The sequence below is a fragment of the Pseudophryne corroboree genome, chromosome 9 (assembly GCF_028390025.1).
Source record: "Pseudophryne corroboree isolate aPseCor3 chromosome 9, aPseCor3.hap2, whole genome shotgun sequence".
NCBI lineage: Eukaryota > Metazoa > Chordata > Amphibia > Anura > Myobatrachidae > Pseudophryne > Pseudophryne corroboree.
Window position 1 is genome coordinate 76,574,021 of NC_086452.1, and position 14,746 is coordinate 76,588,766.

Below are 14,746 nucleotides of genomic sequence, written 5' to 3' on the forward strand. Positions count from 1 at the left end.
CAACACAGGTTATGGTGTTAACAGGGTCTGACCCAAGCTGGAAGCATGTTCAAAAGCTTGGGTTGGACCTGGGATTTAGGTGGAAAAGGGGTATTAGACTGTTTTTACTACTTGCCATGACGTTGATTTACTTCTCTGATACTCAATATTACTGTCAGCTCTCTGAAGGCTGAGTGTTCCGATGCCGGGATTGGGCACTGCTGGTTTATAAGGCTGTCCCCATCTATCGCTCATTACTGTTCTAGCATTAGCTCCCTTGGGCATTGTGCTCCGTATAAGTGTGAAATTTGCTCTTAGTTTGACCGTGCTTGAGTTATTTCACTTTTCTTGCCTGCCGCCTGCCCTGACCTCTGCCTGTTCTGCTCTTTCTGTTGCCCATACCGATATCTGCATTTGTTATAATTGTCTAGCAAGCACCCTGAAATTTTTTTTTTATGACCCATTCAACTGTTTTTGGATTGTATCTCACTATAATTATAATTTGTATGTCTTGTTGCTCAGCAAATATGGCAAATAGCGGCTGCTGTAGGTGAAGATAGGGCACAAGTCTGAGTCAATGATGTACACAATGGCAATTTTTTTCATAGTTCGGCCATTTATGTCGCTCTGCGTATGCGCTGCGGTGGTCTTAAGACGGTGGTTACCAAGAGTATCTGCTCGCAAACTGATTGACAGTAAGGGGCCATTTGTGGGTGTTAATAGGGGAGTGGTGGCAAAAACCCAAGAGTGCCACGATTACTTTTGGGACATCTCTGCGATACCATATGCAGTTACAGTGGCTCCGGCATCTCACTTCCTGCAGTGTGACTATAGGCATAGGGAGAACTCCAATAATCCACTGATCTGCAAGCAATGCTGCAACCGCTGAGATTTACAAAGTCACTGGTGGGCGTCTCAATACATATCCAGGCAGCTGCGGCATTTGCATGTTTTCGCACATTAGATGCATACAAATTCACAGCTGCGGATGCATTAGCGTACACCTCTGAATCAGACACACAGTTCCATAAGATTACCTGGCAAACTGGTGGCATACATTTGTATTAACCTTAACTAGACAATTAATGTATACTATAACTTGGACAATATATAAACATTGACTATCTATAACACGTACCTTGATTTCTCGTTCTGTGCATATGAGTTGATTCAATTATCTCACCCCCACGAGGAAGTACAGGTTTATGCCTCATTTAACAGCCCCAGAGAGAGATTGTACCATGAGTGGGGTGAGGTGAAGTGTCGTTACCGGTATTCCCACTCTGTTGCATTGACATCTCCCCCCTCGCGGCTACTTGAATTAAATCTATAGTATATAGTGTTCATTCTAGCACGCTCATAACCCGTGCAGTTCCTCCTTTATGCCTGGGGTGTCGCTCTCTGCTCCGGATGCTTCTAGCACATGCTGATCTATATCTCAGTGCTGAGATACAGACTGGAGTGTGCTAGAAGCACTAGAGCAGAGAGCGACAACCCAGGCAGAAAGGAGGAACTGCACGGGTTGGGAGAGGTGCAGGGTGCTAGAATGAACACTAGTATATTTTTTAGCTAGTCTTATTTATCTTAGATTTAGGGGGACATTTACTAAGCAGTGATAAAAGTGGAGAAGTGACCCAGCGGAGAAGTTGTCCGTGGCCACCAATCAGCTGCTCTGTATACTTTATAGCATGCAAATTATAAATGTTACGTCAATGCTGATTGGTTGCCATGGGCAACTTCTCCACTGGCTCACATCTCCACTTTTATCACTGCTTAGTAAATGTCCCCCTTTGTTTTAGTTTTAAATAGTACAATGAATCCAGAAATGTGAAACATTTGGGTGATAAAAATACACTTTACCTCCCTCTCTTCTTCACTGTGATTTACAAATTGAAACTATTTTTAAACAATGTGCATTTTTCATAATGTCGCGTTAAGTGTGTGCTGCAGAATCTTGAATGAAGAAGCCATTAGCGCAGGTTAGAAAGAGCGGTGTCTGACTGACTCATCTCTCTGTGACTTTGTACAGGACACAGCTGGGCAGGAGAGATACAGGACCATTACTACTGCATATTACAGAGGCGCAATGGGATTCATACTGATGTATGACATTACCAACGAGGAATCTTACAATGCCGTGCAGGACTGGTAAGTGTTTTCTTCTGCCGAATATGGCAATTAGCAGCTCTCAGCAGTTTTATCAGTAATAACTTTATTTTAAGTCGCTGTTAGTGAGGACGAAGAAAAAAGACTCATTTTGCATTGTAAAAGAGGATGTTATCAACATTTTATATAGAAAAATATAGAAAAAAAAGTCTTATATGTTTCTGGCTCAAGCAGCTGCGGTATGGTGGCCAGGCACCTCATACGCACCAGATCTGAGAAGATATGCTGATGTGGCAGCAGTCCTCTTTTGTATAGAGACTCCCGCCACCGGCTTCACAGATCCGCTGCTGGCGCTCAAAGACGCACAATCGGACCTCTGAAACGCTTTGTTAATATTAGTATAAGCAAGAACTCCGTATTATAGCAATGCATTTTATATTTTTATATAAACAAAACTAAACCATCAGCTGTCTGGAATTGTACAAGCTATTATGTGAGGTAGGGGTGCCCCCCCCATCCCCCCAATCGATGGAATGCTATAGATGGTAAAACATCCAGATCCACTATGTGCATTTGCGGGTGCCGTCTGAGTGGAATACATACTATATCCCAGCAGTTCGGATGCCGGCGGTCACATGATGGACCGTGCATCCTGACATCGGAGGTGGTATTTCTGCCCCCCCCCCCCCCCTTTCCCCGATCTTTACCCTAACCCACCGCTGCCCAACCCTAAACCACCCCCCCTCCCCTAAACTTAACCATCCCCCGATCGGTTACTTAACCCAACTCGCTCACCTTCAGGATGTCGGTTGCCTGCGATCCGGCGCCGGTTTCCTGAGAGGCGACCCGTCCTGTCTGTGCATAGCTTAACCAGTGGCGAATTTCTCATTAGGCACAGGGGCAGCACTTACTGATGGGCGGCACTTGGATGCTTGCGTTGGTACTGTAAGCCTGAAATGTGCCATAATAAAAATCATGGCTTTTTCGTACTATTCTATGAAATTAGCCGTCATCAAACGAGTGCTTATACCATTCAATTAAAATGAGAAAATTCTGCAAGGGGGAAGGGGGGGCTGTTACTGTTGTGTCTATTGGCGCCTTCACCCCTAAATTCACTGCTGAGCCTAACCATTGATGGCTTACAAGTTGATAGTTAATAATAATACCCAGTGTCGGACTGGGGCATGTAGGGCCCACCAGGGGAATGCAGAAGTAGGGGCCCATGTTTAGGGGTGTGGTCAGTCTGCAGAGGGGGTGTGGCCTGCCACCTCAATGGTTTGACTAACCATTAGAGAGTGCATCATCTGGGCCCCTTCATAAATATATACAGTAAATTCAGCTGCTGCATGCATGATAATGTACCAGATTAATAACAGATTAATAACAACAATGCACTGTAGAAAATACACCATAGTCCAGTATAAAGTAACATATGTATAATGTATAATTCAAGTGCACAGTCTGGAACCTGATCCTTAGAGCAGGAGGTGGGCCCCCAGGCAGTGGGGCCTACCGGTGGTTTCCCCTGTACCGCTGTGGGCCAGTCCAAGCCTGATAATACCCCTTTTCCACTAGTTCTAAAAACAAGGGGAAAATGCGCGGGGGCGCGCATTTACCCATGTTTTTTCTAGTGGAAACGGCCCCCCCTGCAAATTCCCGGATCAAGTGATCCGGGAATCCTACCCAGGTTGGTGAGCGCAGTGGGAAAGGGGACTGAGCACGGACCGCAGCCGGGTAGCACCCGTGTCAGGCTCCGGCTGCGACCCGTGCTCAGTAGGTGGAAAAGGGGTATTAGCGATGTGGGGGAACACCCAAAAGCCATCGACCATTGCTACAGCTAAAAGGTAAAAGATTATAACCATCTTTAAAACACATACTGTGGCAGTGTGAGGGTAACCCTGCATTACTGACACGTGTTGAGAGTGTGGCCGGAGGGGTCCTCTCAGTGAAGAAAAGCCAGGTGTGTCCACACTCAGGGGCTGCAGTGGAGGGTCAGTGTGAAAGACGCTGCAGAGAGGGGAGTCAGTGTGGAAGCCAGTCAGAGCTCAGTATGTGGGGGAGCTGCTGAAGATCAGGAGGCTTCTGTGTCTAACCCTGGAGGAGACCGTCGCAAAACTTATGGTGGAATGTAACAATCTATAGGGTCTAGTCATGAAGCAGTAAAAAGTGTGGAGAAGTGAGCCAGTAGAGAAGTTTCCCATGGCAACCAATCAGCTGCTACATATTATAATTTTATAGAATGCACTTGATAAATGTTACCTCAACACTGATTGGTTGCCATGGGCACCTTCTCCACTGGCTCACTTCTCTGCTTTATGAATAGACCCCTTTATCTGCAGGAACAGGGGCTCCAAAAAAAGCTCATACCTGTGATGTGTTCAGTGTGGTGGTGGCTCCTTCACATGTGCGGTCTTGCTGACCATGCATGCACGGCAGCCATTGCTGGGGAGGGTTCCAGAGTAGAGATGAGCGCCGGAAATTTTTCGGGTTTTGTGTTTTGGTTTTGGGTTCGGTTCCGCGGCCGTGTTTTGGGTTCGACCGCGTTTTGGCAAAACCTCACCGAATTTTTTTTGTCGGATTCAAGTGTGTTTTGGATTCGGGTGTTTTTTTCAAAAAACCCTAAAAAACAGCTTAAATCATAGAATTTGGGGGTCATTTTGATCCCAAAGTATTATTAACCTCAAAAACCATAATTTACACTCATTTTCAGTCTATTCTGAATACCTCACACCTCACAATATTATTTTTAGTCCTAAAATTTGCACTGAGGTCGCTGTGTGAGTAAGATAAGCGACCCTAGTGGCCGACACAAACACCGGGCCCATCTAGGAGTGGCACTGCAGTGTCACGCAGGATGTCCCTTCCAAAAAACCCTCCCCAAACAGCACATGACGCAAAGAAAAAAAGAGGCGCAATGAGGTAGCTGACTGTGTGAGTAAGATAAGCGACCCTAGTGGCCGACACAAACACCGGGCCCATCTAGGAGTGGCACTGCAGTGTCACGCAGGATGTCCCTTCCAAAAAACCCTCCCCAAACAGCACATGACGCAAAGAAAAAAAGAGGCGCAATGAGGTAGCTGACTGTGTGAGTAAGATAAGCGACCCTAGTGGCCGACACAAACACCGGGCCCATCTAGGAGTGGCACTGCAGTGACACGCAGGATGGCCCTTCCAAAAAACCCTCCCCAAACAGCACATGACGCAAAGAAAAAAAGAGGCGCAATGAGGTAGCTGACTGTGTGAGTAAGATAAGCGACCCTAGTGGCCGACACAAACACCGGGCCCATCTAGGAGTGGCACTGCAGTGTCACGCAGGATGTCCCTTCCAAAAAAAACCTCCCCAAACAGCACATGACGCAAAGAAAAAAAGAGGCGCAATGAGGTAGCTGACTGTGTGAGTAAGATAAGCGACCCTAGTGGCCGACACAAACACCGGGCCCATCTAGGAGTGGCACTGCAGTGTCACGCAGGATGGCCCTTCCAAAAAACCCTCCCCAAACAGCACATGACGCAAAGAAAAAAAGAGGCGCAATGAGGTAGCTGACTGTGTGAGTAAGATAAGCGACCCTAGTGGCCGACACAAACACCGGGCCCATCTAGGAGTGGCACTGCAGTGTCACGCAGGATGGCCCTTCCAAAAAACCCTCCCCAAACAGCACATGACGCAAAGAAAAAAAGAGGCGCAATGAGGTAGCTGACTGTGTGAGTAAGATAAGCGACCCTAGTGGCCGACACAAACACCGGGCCCATCTAGGAGTGGCACTGCAGTGTCACGCAGGATGGCCCTTCCAAAAAACCCTCCCCAAACAGCACATGACGCAAAGAAAAATAAAAGAAAAAAGAGGTGCAAGATGGAATTGTCCTTGGGCCCTCCCACCCACCCTTATGTTGTATAAACAGGACATGCACACTTTAACCAACCCATCATTTCAGTGACAGGGTCTGCCACACGACTGTGACTGATATGACGGGTTGGTTTGGACCCCCCCAAAAAAGAAGCAATTAATCTCTCCTTGCACAAACTGGCTCTACAGAGGCAAGATGTCCACCTCATCATCATCCTCCGATATATCACCGTGTACATCCCCCTCCTCACAGATTATCAATTCGTCCCCACTGGAATCCACCATCTCAGCTCCCTGTGTACTTTGTGGAGGCAATTGCTGCTGGTCAATGTCTCCGCGGAGGAATTGATTATAATTCATTTTAATGAACATCATCTTCTCCACATTTTCTGGATGTAACCTCGTACGCCGATTGCTGACAAGGTGAGCGGCGGCACTAAACACTCTTTCGGAGTACACACTTGTGGGAGGGCAACTTAGGTAGAATAAAGCCAGTTTGTGCAAGGGCCTCCAAATTGCCTCTTTTTCCTGCCAGTATAAGTACGGACTGTGTGACGTGCCTACTTGGATGCGGTCACTCATATAATCCTCCACCATTCTTTCAATGTTGAGAGAATCATATGCAGTGACAGTAGACGACATGTCCGTAATCGTTGTCAGGTCCTTCAGTCCGGACCAGATGTCAGCATCAGCAGTCGCTCCAGACTGCCCTGCATCACCGCCAGCGGGTGGGCTCGGAATTCTGAGCCTTTTCCTCGCACCCCCAGTTGCGGGAGAATGTGAAGGAGGAGATGTTGACAGGTCGCGTTCCGCTTGACTTGACAATTTTCTCACCAGCAGGTCTTTCAACCCCAGCAGACTTGTGTCTGCCGGAAAAAGAGATCCAAGGTAGGCTTTAAATCTAGGATCGAGCATGGTGGCCAAAATGTAGTGCTCTGATTTCAACAGATTGACCACCCGTGAATCCTTGTTAAGCGAATTAAGGGCTCCATCCACAAGTCCCACATGCCTAGCGGAATCGCTCCGTGTTAGCTCCTCCTTCAATGTCTCCAGCTTCTTCTGCAAAAGCCTGATGAGGGGAATGACCTGACTCAGGCTGGCAGTGTCTGAACTGACTTCATGTGTGGCAAGTTCAAAGGGCATCAGAACCTTGCACAACGTTGAAATCATTCTCCACTGCGCTTGAGACAGGTGCATTCTACCTCCTATATCGTGCTCAATTGTATAGGCTTGAATGGCCTTTTGCTGCTCCTCCAACCTCTGAAGCATATAGAGGGTTGAATTCCACCTCGTTACCACTTCTTGCTTCAGATGATGGCAGGGCAGGTTCAGTAGTTTTAGGTGGTGCTCCAGTCTTCTGTACGTGGTGCCTGTACGCCGAAAGTGTCCCGCAATTCTTCTGGCCACCGACAGCATCTCTTGCACGCCCCTGTCGTTTTTTTAAAAAATTCTGCACCACCAAATTCAAGGTATGTGCAAAACATGGGACGTGCTGGAATTTGCCCATATTTAATGCACACACAATATTGCTGGCGTTGTCCGATGCCACAAATCCACAGGAGAGTCCAATTGGGGTAAGCCATTCCGCGATGATCTTCCTCAGTTGCCGTAAGAGGTTTTCAGCTGTGTGCGTATTCTGGAAACCGGTGATACAAAGCGTAGCCTGCCTAGGAAAGAGTTGGCGTTTGCGAGATGCTGCTACTGGTGCCGCCGCTGCTGTTCTTGCGGCGGGAGTCCATACATCTACCCAGTGGGCTGTCACAGTCATATAGTCCTGACCCTGCCCTGCTCCACTTGTCCACATGTCCGTGGTTAAGTGGACATTGGGTACAGCTGCATTTTTTAGGACACTGGTGACTCTTTTTCTGAGGTCTGTGTACATTTTCGGTATCGCCTGCCTAGAGAAATGGAACCTAGATGGTATTTGGTACCGGGGACACAGTACCTCCAACAAGTCTCTAGTTGGCTCTGCAGTAATGATGGATACCGGAACCACGTTTCTCACCACCCAGGATGCCAAGGCCTCAGTTATCCGCTTTGCTGTAGGATGACTGCTGTGATATTTCATCTTCCTCGCAAAGGACTGTTGGACAGTCAATTGCTTGGTGGAAGTAGTAAAAGTGGTCTTACGACTTCCCCTCTGGGATGACCATCGACTCCTAGCAGCAACAACAGCAGCGCCAGCAGCAGTAGGCGTTACACGCAAGGATGCATCGGAGGAATCCCAGGCAGGAGAGGAATCGTCAGAATTGCCAGTGACATGGCCTGCAGGACTATTGGCATTCCTGGGGAAGGAGGAAATTGACACTGAGGGAGTTGGTGGGGTGGTTTGCGTGAGCTTGGTTACAAGAGGAAGGGATTTACTGGTCAGTGGACTGCTTCCGCTGTCACCCAAAGTTTTTGAACTTGTCACTGACTTATTATGAATGCGCTGCAGGTGACGTATAAGGGAGGATGTTCCGAGGTGGTTAACGTCCTTACCCCTACTTATTACAGCTTGACAAAGGGAACACACGGCTTGACACCTGTTGTCCGCATTTCTGTTGAAATAGTTCCACACCGAAGAGCTGATTTTTTTGGTATTTTCACCAGGCATGTCAACGGCCATATTCCTCCCACGGACAACAGGTGTCTCCCCGGGTGCCTGACTTAAACAAACCACCTCACCATCAGAATCCTCCTGGTCAATTTCCTCCCCAGCGCCAGCAACACCCATATCCTCCTCATCCTGGTGTACTTCAACACTGACATCTTCAATCTGACTATCAGGAACTGGACTGCGGGTGCTCCTTCCAGCACTTGCAGGGGGGCGTGCAAATGGTGGAAGGCGCATGCTCTTCACGTCCAGTGTTGGGAAGGTCAGGCATCGCAACCGACACAATTGGACTCTCCTTGTGGATTTGGGATTTCGAAGAACGCACAGTTCTTTGCGGTGCTACTGCTTTTGCCAGCTTGAGTCTTTTCATTTTTCTAGCGAGAGGCTGAGTGCCTCCATCCTCATGTGAAGCTGAACCACTAGCCATGAACATAGGCCAGGGCCTCAGCCGTTCCTTGCCACTCCGTGTGGTAAATGGCATATTGGCAAGTTTACGCTTCTCCTCCGACAATTTTATTTTAGGTTTTGGAGTCCTTTTTTTACTGATATTTGGTGTTTTGGATTTGACATGCTCTGTACTATGACATTGGGCATCGGCCTTGGCAGACGACGTTGCTGGCATTTCATCGTCTCGGCCATGACTAGTGGCAGCAGCTTCAGCACGAGGTGGAAGTGGATCTTGATCTTTCCCTAATTTTGGAACCTCAACATTTTTGTTCTCCATATTTTAATAGGCACAACTAAAAGGCACCTCAGGTAAACAATGGAGATGGATGGATACTAGTATACAATTATGGATGGACTGCCGAGTGCCGACACAGAGGTAGCTACAGCCGTGGACTACCGTACTGTACTGTGTCTGCTGCTAATATAGACTGGATGATAATGAGATGTAGTATGTATGTATAAAGAAGAAAGAAAAAAAAACACGGGTAGGTGGTATACAATTATGGACGGACTGCCGAGTGCCGACACAGAGGTAGCTACAGCCGTGGACTACCGTACTGTATCTGCTGCTAATATAGACTGGTTGATAATGAGATGTAGTATGTATGTATAAAGAAGAAAGAAAAAAAAACCACGGGTAGGTGGTATACAATTATGGATGGACTGCCGAGTGCCGACACAGAGGTAGCTACAGCCGTGGACTACCGTACTGTGTCTGCTGCTAATATAGACTGGTTGATAATGAGATGTAGTATGTATGTATAAAGAAGAAAGAAAAAAAAAACACGGGTAGGTGGTATACAATTATGGATGGACTGCCGAGTGCCGACACAGAGGTAGCTACAGCCGTGGACTACCGTACTGTGTCTGCTGCTAATATAGACTGGTTGATAATGAGATGTAGTATGTATAAAGAAGAAAGAAAAAAAAAACCACGGGTAGGTGGTATACAATTATGGACGGACTGCCGAGTGCCGACACAGAGGTAGCTACAGCCGTGGACTACCGTACTGTACTGTGTCTGCTGCTAATATAGACTGGATGATAATGAGATGTAGTATGTATAAAGAAGAAAGAAAAAAAAAACCACGGGTAGGTGGTATACAATTATGGATGGACTGCCGAGTGCCGACACAGAGGTAGCTACAGCCGTGAACTACCGTACTGTGTCTGCTGCGACTGGATGATAAATAATGATATAAAAAATATATATATATCACTACTGCAGCCGGACAGGTATATATTATATAATGACGGACCTGCTGGACACTGTCTGTCAGCAGAATGAGTTTTTTATTTTATAGAATAAAAAAACACCACACAAGTCACACGACGTGTGTTTAACTTTTACAGGCAGACATTCACAATACAATATAGTATACTATATACTGGTGGTCAGGTCACTGGTCAGTCACACTGGCAGTGGCACTCCTGCAGAAAAAAAGTGTGCACTGTTTAATTTTAATATGTACTCCTGGCTCCTGCTATAACCTAACTGCTCCCCAGTCTCCCCCACAATTAAGCTGTGTGAGCACAGTCAGATATTATACATAGATGATGCAGCAGCACACTGGGCTGAGCACAGATATGGTATGTGACTGAGTCACTGTGTATCGTTTTTTCAGGCAGAGAACGGATTATATTAAATAATATAAAACTGCACTGGTGGTCACTGGTCAGTCACTAGTATAACTAACTAATACTATCAGCAAAATTCTGCACTCTCTGTCTGAGTACTCCTCCTAAGCTCCAGTAAATGAAGTGTCACTGTCTCACTCTGTCACTAGTATAACTAACTAATACTATCAGCAAAATTCTGCACTCTCTGTCTGAGTACTCCTCCTAAGCTCCAGTAAATGAAGTGTCACTGTCTCACTCTCACTCTCCTATCTATTTCTTCTCTAAACGGAGAGGACGCCAGCCACGTCCTCTCACTATCAATCTCAATGCACGTGTAAAATGGCGGCGACGCGCGGCTCCTTATATAGAATCCGAGTCTCGCGATAGAATCCGAGCCTCGCGAGAATCCGACAGCGTCATGATGACGTTCGGGCGCGCTCGGGTTAACCGAGCAAGGCGGGAAGATCCGAGTCGCTCGGATCCGTGTAAAAAAAGCTGAAGTTCGGGCGGGTTCGGATTCCGAGGAACCGAACCCGCTCATCACTATTCCAGAGGTCTATTTATTTAACGCCTCCTTTTGCACTGCCAGGTAAGTCACGTCTAGTTGTCTCTAAATTAAACATTATATTCAAGTGACATTTTACAAAGGTTATATGCAAGCATGATACTGCATTAGCAAGCATAAAAATTAAAAGCACCATATAATATTCAAGAACCTAGGGGCTGATGCAGGGTTGGCTGCATTTGCGCACCACGATCAGCGCATTTCTCATTCACTAAAAATAGTGCAATCGCAGTTGCTGAACCAAGATATGTACAGGTCCACACCAGTAATGGATGCACCAGTTTACTACAGGTATCTGTTACATACGCTTACGCCCATGTTTATAGCCATATGTCTGCAAAATACACATTGCTGTATTAGTCATCAGTAACACTTCACATACTTCTCCATCGCATCTGTGGTGTAAATTTTCTATGGAGCGCTTTTCAAAGGTGCCGCGTCTCTGATGGTTTTTCCCGCTACAGTGTATTGAAAGGGGCAATAATATGAAATACAGACTAGAGATGTGCACCGGACATTTTTCGGGTTTTGTGTTTTGGTTTTGGATTCGGTTCCGCGGCCGTGTTTTGGATTCGGACGCGTTTTGGCAAAACCTCCCTGAAAATTTTTTGTCCGATTCGGTGTGTTTTGGATTCGGGTGTTTTTTCTCAAAAACCCCTCAAAAACAGCTTAAATCATAGAATTTGGGGGTCATTTTGATCCCATAGTATTATTAACCTCAAAATCCATAATTTCCACTCATTTCCAGTCTATTCTGAACACCTCACAACTCACAATATTATTTTTAGTCCTAAAATTTGCACCGAGGTCGCTGGATGACTAAGCTAAGCGACCCAAGTGGCCAGCACAAACACCTGGCCCATCTAGGAGTGGCACTGCAGTGTCAGACAGGATGGCACTTAAAAAAAATTGGCCCCAAACATCACATGATGCAAAGATAAATTAAAGAAATAAGAGGTGCAAGATGGAATTGTCCTTGGGCCCTCCCACCCACCCTTATGTTGTATAAACAGGACATGCACACTTTAACAAACTCATCATTTCAGCGACAGGGTCTGCCACACGACTGTGACTGAAATGAGTGGTTGGTTTGGGCCCACACCAAAAAAAGAAGCAATCAATCTCTCCTTGCACAAACTGGCTCTACAGAGGCAAGATGTCCACCTCTTCCTCATCCTCCGATTCCTCACCCCTTTAACTGTGTACATCCCCCTCCTCACAGATTATTAATTCGTCCCCACTGGAATCCACCATCTCAGGTCCCTGTGTACTTTCTGGAGGCAATTGCTGGTGAATGTCTCCACGGAGGAATTGATTATAATTCATTTTGATGAACATCATCTTCTCCACATTTTCTGGAAGTAACCTCTGGATGCGGTCACTCATATAATCCTCCACCATTCTTTCAATGGTGACAGAATCATATGCAGTGACAGTAGACGACATGTCAGTAATCGTTGGCAGGTCCTTCAGTCCGGACCAGATGTCAGCACTCGCTCCAGACTGCCCTGCATCACCGCCAGCGGGTGGGCTCGGAATTCTTAGCCTTTTCCTCGCAGCCCCAGTTGCGGGAGAATGTGAAGGAGGAGCTGTTGACGGGTCACGTTCCGCTTGACTTGACAAGTGTCTGACCAGCAGGTCTTTGCACCTCTGCACACTTGTGTCTGCCGGAAAGAGAGATACAACGTAGGCTTTAAACCTAGGATCGACCACGGTGGCCAAAATGTAGAGCTCTAATTTCAACAGATTGACCACCCGTGAATCCTGGTTGAGCTCCATCCACAAGTCCCACATGCCTAGCAGAATCGCTCCGTTTTAGCTCCTCCTTCAATCTCTCCAGCTTCTTCTGCAAAAGCCTGATGAGGGGAATGACCTGACTCAGGCAGGCAGTGTCTGAACTGACTTCACGTGTGGCAAGTTCAAAGGGTTGCAGAACCTTGCACAACGTTGAAATCATTCTCCACTGCGCTTGAGTCAGGTGCATTCCCCCTCCTTTGCCTATATCGTAGGCAGATGTATAGGCTTGAATGGCCTTTTGCTTCTCCTCCATCCTCTGAAGCATATAGAGGGTTGAATTCCACCTCGTTACCACCTCTTGCTTCAGATGATGGCGGGGCAGGTTCAGGAGTGTTTGCTGGTGCTCCAGTCTTCGGCACGCGGTGGCTGAATGCCGAAAGTGGCCCGCAATTCTTCGGGCCACCGACAGCATCTCTTGCACGCCCCTGTCGTTTTTAAAAAAATTCTGCACCACCAAATTCAGTGTATGTGCAAAACATGGGACATGCTGGAATTTGCCCAGATGTAATGCACGCACAATATTGGTGGCATTGTCCGATGTCACAAATCCCCAGGAGAGTCCAATTGGGGTAAGCCATTCTGCGATGATGTTCCTCAGTTTCCGTATGAGGTTGTCAGCTGTGTGCCTCTTATGGAAAGCGGTGATACAAAGCGTAGCTTGCCTAGGAACGAGTTGGCGTTTGCGAGATGCTGCTACTGGTGCCGCCGCTGCTGTTCTTGCTGCGGGAGGCAATACATCTACCCAGTGGGCTGTCACAGTCATATAGTCCTGAGTCTGCCCTGCTCCACTTGTCCACATGTCCATGGTTAAGTGGACATTGGGTACAACTGCATTTTTTAGGACACTGGTGACTCTTTTTCTGACGTCTGTGTACATTCTCGGTATCGCCTGCCTAGAGAAATGGAACCTAGATGGTATTTGGTACCGGGGACACAGTACCTCAATCAATTCTCTAATTCCCTGTGAATTAACGGTGGATACCGGACACACGTTTAACACCACCGCAGCTGCCAAGACCTGAGTTATCCGCTTTGCAGCAGGATGACTGCTGTGATATTTCATCTTCCTCGCAAAGGACTGTTGGACAGTCAATTGCTTACTGGAAGTAGTACAAGTGGTCTTCCGACTTCCCCTCTGGGATGACGATCGACTCCCAGCAGCAACAACAGCAGAGCCAGCAGCAGTAGGCGTTACACTCAAGGATGCATCGGAGGAATCCCAGGCAGGAGAGGACTCGTCAGACTTGCCAGTGACATGGCCTGCAGGACTATTGGCTTTCCTGTCTAAGGAGGAAATTGACACTGAGGGAGTTGGTGGTTTGCAGGAGCTTGGTTACAAGAGGAAGGGATTTAGTTGTCAGTGGACTGCTTCCGCTGTCACCCAAAGTTTTTGAACTTGTCAATGACTTCTGATGAATGTGCTCCAGGTGATGTATAAGGGAGGATGTTCCTAGGTGGTTAACATCCTTACCCCTACTTATCACAGCTTGACAAAGGCAACACATGGCTTGACACCTGTTGTCCGCATTTCTGTTAAAATAATTCCACACCGAAGAGGGAATTTTTTTTGTAATTTGACCAGGCATGTCAATGGCCATATTCGTCCCACGGATAACAGGTGTCTCCCCGGGTGCCTGACTTAAACCACCTCACCATCAGAATCCTCCTTGTCAATTTCCTCCTCAACGCCAGCAAACCCATATCCTCATCCTGGTGTACTTCAACAGTGACATCTTCAATTTGACTATCAGGAACTGGACTGCGGGTGCTCCTTCCAGCACTTGCAGGGGG

At 47.1% G+C, this 14,746-nt stretch overlaps 1 protein-coding gene across 1 annotated transcript in view; it reads left to right on the forward strand.

The window, feature by feature from the left end:
• RAB3B (RAB3B, member RAS oncogene family) overlaps positions 1-14,746 on the forward strand; it is a 207,168-nt gene that overhangs the window by 185,896 nt on the left and 6,526 nt on the right. Inside the window, exon 3 of the mRNA XM_063939543.1 lies at positions 2,009-2,127. Within this exon, the coding sequence (XP_063795613.1) occupies positions 2,009-2,127 (119 nt within the window). The remainder of the gene's footprint in view (positions 1-2,008; positions 2,128-14,746) is intronic.